Raw genomic sequence first — 8866 nt, 5'->3', positions numbered from 1 at the left:
TAATAACAATCTCATCATAGATAAAGCTAACTGAAATTATGGTGTAACGGTTGAAGTTTTAACAGTAAAATATATATGCCCCTTGTGATCCAACAATATTTGTAATTATAAATATTTTCGAATTTCGAGTTCATGTTTTAGATTTCGGATATCAAATCCAAACAAAATTCCGATTTCGGGGATATCTGAATTTGATCCGAAATTAATTTGATCGAGTTTACGTATTCATTTTCGGGTATTTTTCGGATTCGAATCAGGAACAAATTTTGGGATTTTGATATGAATTACCACACCCGACCCGATCTGACCTTATCGTCTACCCCCACATATAATATACAAAAAATATATTAATCACATGTTTATTGCTTTATATTTTCATAATAAGACATATGCAAATTTTATCCGATACTACTTCATCCTAATAAACTTTAAAACATTATAATTGTAGGACCTCATATTCAATTACTCATATAAAGGAAATTGAGTCAAATATTTAACTATTTTGATAACAATACTCAAATTTTATTTTATTTGAACACTTTGGCTGTGTTTGTAAGTTAGAGGTTTGAGATGTTTTAGAATTCTGACCATTTCAATCCGTTAATATTAGTGTTTGATAGTTAGCGGGTTTGAAATAGAGATTAGGGCTCAAAAAGCTATTTTGAGAAGTTTTTTGAGTTAGAGTTTTGGTAGGGCTGAGCAAAAAATCGAACAAATCCGAAACCGAAACCGCTAAAAACCGATATAAGCTGAACCGAAACCGAAACCGGAAATTTAAAAACCGAATCCGAAACCGATTATGCGGTTTCGGTTATAGCTAGGAACCGATCCGAAAAAAACCGAATCGATCCGATTTTTAAAATAATTATAATATTTATAAATTTATAAGAAATTTTGAATTTAAATATAAAAATTACATATATACAGTGTTCTAAAAATTCCCGATTTAACCGATTAATCCTCTGCAAGGTCGGCCACCGATTCGATTTTTGAAATCCGATTAATCCTTATATATATTTCTTGATCGAAGTATATATGATAACTTATTAAAATTTAAATACTATATTACTTTAGATATGAATAATTATAGAGTTTATGAATATAGTAAATATATTAGTTACTAAATAACTAATATAATAATAACTAAATATTAAATATTATTTTAATATTAAAATAAATCCGATTTTCACTCCAATTAATCTTTCCGATTAATCCCCGATTTCTGATTAATCCCTGAATCGGTAGCTCAACCGATTAGGTCCGATTTCCGATTTCTGTAACACTGCATATCTATACTATACTATTAAAGCCGAAACATTAAAAGTTTGGTCGGTCGGTCGGTATTTGGGTCAAATTATGGGCCTACTTATATAATCAACTATCTTTTTAACTATATTTATTATCTTTTTTATATTCTCTAACTAAAAAACTCAATTTTCCAAAAATAATATTGTACAACATTGTAATTACCCTTTTTGACTAAAACACATTATCTTTTTCAGAATCCTAACTAAAAAATTCATTTTTCAATAATAACACATGAATCATTCATATAAAAAAGATATTATATATCTATATACTATACTATTAAAGCTGTCAATTTTCCAAAAATAATATTGTACAACATTGTAATTACCCTTTCTAACTAAAACACATTATCTTTCTCGGAATCCTAACTAAAAAACTGATTTTTCAATAATAACACATGAATCATTCATATAAAAAATATATTATATATCTATATATTATATTATTAAAGCTGAAATATCGAAAGTTTGGTCAGTCGTTGGGCCAAAATACGGGCCTATCTATATAACCAATTATTCTTTTTAACTAAAATGTGTTATCTTTATTATATTTTCTAACTAAAAAACTACATCATTCAAAATAACATCGAGCAACATGGTAATTACCTTTTTAACTAAAACACATTACTTTTTTAGATTTTCTAACTAAAAACAAATATAATTATTAATAAATAATTTGTGATATTTTTCAACCAAAATACATTAACATTATTTTTAAATACTCTAATGGACTCACTTTAAAAGTATTATTATAGATCTATAATATACTATTATGTTGTTAAAGCCGAAATATGAAAAGTTCAGTTAGTCAGTCAGTCGAGTTTGGTGAGCCGATTGGTATTCGACCCACGAACCTTCTGCAATTTATAACATGTTATGATACATTTTTTATTATCCATTAAACCAAAACATTAAAAATTAGGTTAGTATGATGGGTCAATATCTGGTTTTACGCGTCTCTTTTAACATGTTCCATACTATAATATTAATTATTAACAACGAAATATTAAAAGATTAATTGGTTGATTTATATTTGATTTTATAGATCTTCTTAAATTATAACATGAACAAAAACGTATATTAACATTCTCAGTAAAATATATATGCTCGATCCAATTTTTAATTAGCCATTTGACGGATTTAACTATTAAGAATTTATCAGTTATCAAATACAAATTTTTTTTAATTATATTATTCTATCATAATTTTATTCTCATAATAAAATTAATTTAAGTAATATTTTATACGATAAAATAACAAATATATAACCGCCCGTGCATTGCACGGATTATAAACTAGTATATCATATATTAGTTTATGAGTTTATGGGTTATTCGAAGTTGGGCCTAGTTTACTCTTTAGAGGGCAGTGAGTGACAAACCAAGAAATGCAGAGGACAAATTAATGAGAAAGACTTGCAAGACTTGCAGATGTTTTTGCCTTGTAATCATTAGTAGCTTATGCTTTACAAAGTTTGTTGTAGGAGACTTTTTGTGTTGTATAGATTTTATTTTAGTACCCTATTATAAATTTTGTATTTTAATTTTGGAAGGACAAATATTATAATATTTGTTCCTCGTATTTTGAATGAAGGAAGATTTCCGTTATTTATTTTTATGTACGCGGTTTTGTAACTGAAACTGAAATAATAGTAATCGAACCAAGATATTTCAAACTGAAACCGAACCGGCGGTTTCGGTTTTGATTTTTAAAAACCGAGAGTATGCGGTTTCGGTTTTACCCTGAAACCGCACCGATCCGCCATCCGCTCACCCCTAAGTTTTGGTACGTGTCATAAAAAGCTAATCAGGTATTTACCAAACAGTTTTATAAGAAATCATTAATTCAATCCACTAGTCAAAATTTCTATTTTAATCAACTAGTCAAAACATCTAATTCAATCCGCTAACAGCTAACCATTAATTCCCAAACAGGGTCCTTATTTTCTTACGAGATCCAAGATCGAACTCTGAATTATTAATACACTTCCTTTTTTTCTTCTGAATTTATATTTTATAAGAATGAATGTACATCTAATTAAATGATATATAGTTCATAGGGGAGTGATTGATACTCTCGGATATCATTCATCATAATAAATGAGATTTTGAGATATTATCTTCAAACGGTTTTGAGATATTATCTTTAAACGGTTTTCCCACATGCTAGGCAACAACTCTCATGAAAATGATTTAATTTGATTGGTTGAATCGGTATGAATGCAGGGAGCCATCAGCATTTAATATCCATCCACCAATCAAAAGTTGGTATTTTTATGAGAGTTAGTGACTATTGTGGGTCCATGGACACACGTTAGTATATCTTAAACTGTTAATAATTTTCTGAATCTTTCCTATATAGTATAATATCTTTCACAATCTAAAACTTAAATGCGTGAAGAAAATTTGTAAAACGTCACGGTCCAATAGCTACCTATATAATCTCCTCTTAAAACTCATACAATCAATACTCAAAACTCATACAATCAATACTCAAACCTTCTTTCAACTCTATAAAAAAATGGCATCAAAATCATGTCTTGTTTTGCTTGCCCTCCTCGCTCTTTCTCTTTTAGTTCTTCCTGGCCAAGGTTATCTTAACCAATGGTACCCCGTAAAAAATCTTAACGATCCTCATGTTCAATCTTTTGCAAAATCTGCAGTTGAAGAATACAATGCAGGGCTCAATAAAACAACACAATACAACTCTCTGGATTACTTAAAAACAGTCAAGGGCAAATATAAGTATGTCGAACTTGATGCTGGCAAAGATTTTCTATTGAATATCGTCGCCAAAAAACGTGGAGACGGTTCCATGGGGAATTATCAGGCCCTTATTTATGTTGATACATTTTTCGCTAACTCAACAACATTAATCCGATTCAAAAGATTGGACAATTGATTTTGTATGTATTGTACATGTAATTTTATTTGATAATAAATATTTATCCCTTTTTTCCTTATGTGATGAATGATGCATCTTATCTGAAATCTTGTGTTGGCACCGTTGAGATTTTATTATTGGAATTTTATAATTATGATTTCCAACATCATTTTTGTTAAAGTATTTGAAAAAGATTGTCAAGACTATTAGAAGTAAATAATAAAATTAATAAGATTTGTTAGCCTGTAACGGTAAAGAACCAATATATAACGAGAGAGAAAAGGGTTGTTAAAGTATGAATTGGACAAATTACATAAAGTCATTTACATTTTATGCATGAAAGTTGGATAATATTTTTTTTTAATAATAAAATTTAGTCCCTTTTTTAGTAAAATGGTCTTCATTTTATATTAATAATTATGTCTTAACATATAGATAAATTTATAATGATAATTTTAGGACCATGAAAGTATAAAGTGTCATCTGCGCCAGCTAGAATCCTTATGCCGTGTTGGCTGTTCAAAAAACTTTATCATGGGAGAGAAAATTGTCTAGTGAGACTCTACACTATAAACTTCCAATTAACATGCTATTCAAACTATATAAAAGAATTGATTACATTCACGAGGAATGTTAATTGAGGGCATGACTTTGGGTAATCAAGGAAGCTGATAATTAAGAAAGAATTTGGTAGGCGGATAATCTGAAGTTAAAACATAATATGATGTTAAACATTATAAGAAAAAACATTAAAATCGAAACAAGAAAATAAACACTCCTCATCATCTTCATAAAATGAATTTAATACATAATACAAATGTTAAAATCTACACAACAAAAAATTGTTAGGCAACACATCAGATCATGACACAACAAAGTGTAGGATGAAAAAGCCACAACAATAATGTAAAATATATGAAACACATAACCATAAATTAACTATCAGATATCAATCATAAATTAACAAACATAGCTATAGAGTTTTAAATAGAAATCAAAATATAACTATATTATAATTCAAAACTCCCCCAAAGATCCCATCACTTTACATACAGAAAAATTCAAGAAACAGGATATATTATGACAAAATAAATAAAATAACCACCATCTAATTAATTTCACTCTACTGGAACTACACCCTATGATTAGTCCTTGCACCATATCCACTGAGCTCGTTCATTGCATTGGGTGTCTTCTCAGCACTTGCTGCTTTTCTCCTTTTCAATACAATGCACCATGTCGAACCCTCCAGTATCACAGCAGTGATCGACAGAATCACAATTACTGCAACATATCCTCTTTGCCATTTCTTTTCTGGGTTCAAGATATCGAATCCCTTGAATATGTTGATAATGCTCAACAAAATGACCATGTACCCTATAGTATGGTGGTAAATATTCCAGTACAGTCTGTATTTGTGATCCTTTTGTGGCCTTATGAGTAAAGCTAATACCTGAAATTCGAAAGATAACATGCTCAGATATTGGCCTGTTTGGGAATTAACGGTTAGCTGTTAGCGGATTGAATTAGATGTTTTGACTAATTGAAGTAGATATTCTGACTAGCAGATTCAATCAGCAGTTTTTTCGTAAAATTGTTTGATAAATAGTTGATTGATTAGTTTTTTCTGACACAAATCAAAACCTCTCAGCCAAAAAAGTTCTCAAGTAGCTTTTTCAAAATTAGATTTTTGGATTCAAACCTCTGTTGCAATTCGATAATTACCAAACACTAATATTAGCCGATTCTAGTTATCAAACCTCTAATTTGTCCAAAACCTCTAAATTCCAAACATGAACATTAGTTCAAAAACAACTGGAATTAAGACAAAAATCTGTACAAATGACATTTTCTTGTTCTGTTTAAGGATCTTGGCGTACCTGGAGTGTTCCGAACACGAAAAGAGTGATTCCAATGTATCTGTGGGAGGAGTACTGAATTCCAGGAGACTGATTACCTAGTTGTAGACCAGTTCCCCAGCCAACCAAACCAATTAAATAGGCTGCAGTTTGGCAAGAAACATGAAGGTAAAACCATGCAGGATCTGCTACTTCGAATACTTTCACGTATCTTGCTATTAGAGCGCCAATAGGCATCATAATACCCCAACTGACCGTATTTAGCACACCATGAATCTGAAAGAAGAAGACTCAAAGTGATTAATAAGTTAAAGAAAATGCTTCGCCCACAAAATTGGTACAAAATCATTCACAAAATGAGTATCTGTTAAGTTTTGATTGGGATGGGCCCCTGTATATGCATTAATAGCACAGATTAAAACATCATTTTGTGCAAAATTTTGTACCTAATTTTGTGGATGTAGCATTACTCTGGCGAAAGAATTTTATTGGAAAGGATAATAATGACTTACATTCCGTTTCTTGGTCTTAGAACTAGCTCCCCCTGTGGTAGTTCCAGGCTGACCAGAGAGTATATTAAGACTCCCCGCGGATTGAACATTTGCGCCTGATATGGCATGCCCTCCAGGTTTATCACCTGAAACAGGACCAATCTGCCAAACTTGGTTCAAAGTGGTAGTATTTTGAATATTGAGAGTGGCAAAAATGATGATCTCATTGTTTGCAAAGCTAGCCGAAAAATCTGCGACTGGAAACTTCAAATCCCCCTCCTGCAATGTCGTCGTGTAGTCATTCACAGGAGACGTGTAAAACCTCATGGTTCCATCCGATTTCTGATAAGCAACGAGAGCTTGTGCCCCAAGCATGCCACTTCCATCTAAATTGATAGCCCATGCGGCCCAGTTTGAAGACGTGATCTTCGTCTGCCTGTAGGCTATCTGAAAGTTTCCTGAAGAAGGGTCATAGTTCCAGTGAAGAAAGGCATTTAGGTACGGGAGATCGTTGCAGGCCTTGAACAGTTCGTTGCTGGCAAAGCTATACTTGGCACATTTCTGAGCAGAGGATGATAGAATTAGAGACAAAAGCAAACAAGAGAATAGAATCCCTCTTAGGATTGTACCCATTTGATCTGTTGATCCTTAGTTAACAAGAACAATTAGATGTAATCAAGGAATAATGAAATAATTTTATTTGCGAAATGAAGGGAAGGTTGTGTAATTATAGAGGTCTAGGTGAATGGTAAAATGGGAGTGGTTTTGGTGTTTGGTTTGCCAGATTCTGTATTGTAATGTATGGACAAAGCCTTGTTGTGATTTGGCGCTTGTTGCTTAGGTTTTAACAACTATTCTTTCAGACCATAACATCTCCACTTGTAGAGGTTCCAGTTTCAACTGCACTATAAGGAAATTTCTTAGTCATTGTTTTTAATCCATGGATTTTGTTGTTATATTTTTCTGTACGCTGTTGACTTTCCAGGGAGTCAGGAAAGTGTAAAATTATATAGAAGCCCTCCTCCGTTCCGGTCATTTCTATACAGTTTTTTTTAGATGTCCTATCATTTCTATACATTCCTAAAATAGCAACTTTTTACAATATAAAACACTATTCCACCCACTACATTCTTCCACTATCTCCATTCTATAATAATAAAAACACTATTATACCCACTACTTTCCTCCACTATCTCAAATCTATTATTAAAAATAAATGGGTCCCTACACTTTACTCATATTCTATCTAACTTTACTCATTTATTACACTTTTTCCTGGTCTCCGTATCCAATCCTAATGTATATTATTCATGGGACGGAAGGAGTAATATATTTGATGGGTGCGGGTGTCCGGTATCTCTCTAACTCAAAACATTAGCGTTAACTGCGGACTACTACAAAAACTGCTTATAAAAAGCGCCATCTTCACAAGTAGCTGTATTTGGTGTACGGTAAGTACTTGGATCGTAACAAGTGGTATCAGAACTTCTCCGAATATTCTCCTCATGTTTATAATTAAAACTATTTAAACTAGCCATAGAATTTGTAGCAAGGGTAATCTCACCAAACCAGATAGCTGCTATATTCCTAATAATTCAACCAAGACTAAATTATGAAATGGAGATGGACTAGAGAGAGACATACAATTGTGGATGCGTTAGGTTTGGTAAATATGTTCACTACAAGCTGGAGCTTGGTCGAGCCTAACCAAATTAATTTACTCAGTATAAGAACAATAAAATATAAAAATAATATCGAAGTATATTCCGCAAATTTACTTAACACACACTCGTATGTGTATTTTCTTGTGTTACTGAGGACCCACTTGTGCCGGCGTGGTCAACTTTATGTCGCATTGTTGACATCTACAATATTATTCGGCGGCAGCGTTGAATGTTAATTCACTGAAATATCAAGGTGCCGATGAGATGAAGTGCCGGAAATAGCCTACAATTGTTGTATTCTTCTTGGATTTATTTGACAAACGGCGAAATTCCTTTTTATTTGCTCATGAGCTGTTAAAATTGATGTATTATGGTTTCAAGCATAAATACGTACGCTTTGGATTTCCAAAAAAATGAAATATTTATATATATAATATTCTTTTAAGATTATAATATTTTAACATCTACATTTTATTCTCTGAAGTCAGACATTGACTTTTAAAAAATATGCAATTTTGATTGTTTCACATGTTTTGGAACAATCCAACCGGGTTCGATTATACTCAAAAAATATTTGGACCTTTAAATTTATATATAAATCGGATTTTGACTTTCCCTTTATCAGATTTCTTCGAAATTATTGAGCTGGTCGGTTTGAAACG

The 8866-nt window shown here is 31.6% G+C and overlaps 1 protein-coding gene across 1 annotated transcript; it reads right to left on the bottom strand.

Moving 5' to 3' along the window:
* Nucleotides 1-5171: 5171 nt before the first annotated feature.
* Nucleotides 5172-7423, bottom strand: LOC108201670 (cytochrome b561 and DOMON domain-containing protein At5g47530). The gene is made up of 3 exons (XM_017369958.2): nt 6562-7423; nt 6071-6325; nt 5172-5643 (listed from the first exon to the last, which is right to left on the bottom strand). Exons 1-3 carry the CDS (start codon nt 7171-7173, stop codon nt 5323-5325), a joined length of 1188 nt encoding a protein of 395 aa, XP_017225447.1. The 5' UTR covers nt 7174-7423; the 3' UTR covers nt 5172-5322.
* Nucleotides 7424-8866: the final 1443 nt, after the last annotated feature.

Source organism: Daucus carota, chromosome 9, assembly GCF_001625215.2.
Source record: "Daucus carota subsp. sativus chromosome 9, DH1 v3.0, whole genome shotgun sequence".
NCBI lineage: Eukaryota > Viridiplantae > Streptophyta > Magnoliopsida > Apiales > Apiaceae > Daucus > Daucus carota.
The sequence above is the reverse complement of the archived record's forward strand: the minus strand, read 5'-3'. Positions and strand labels throughout refer to the sequence as shown.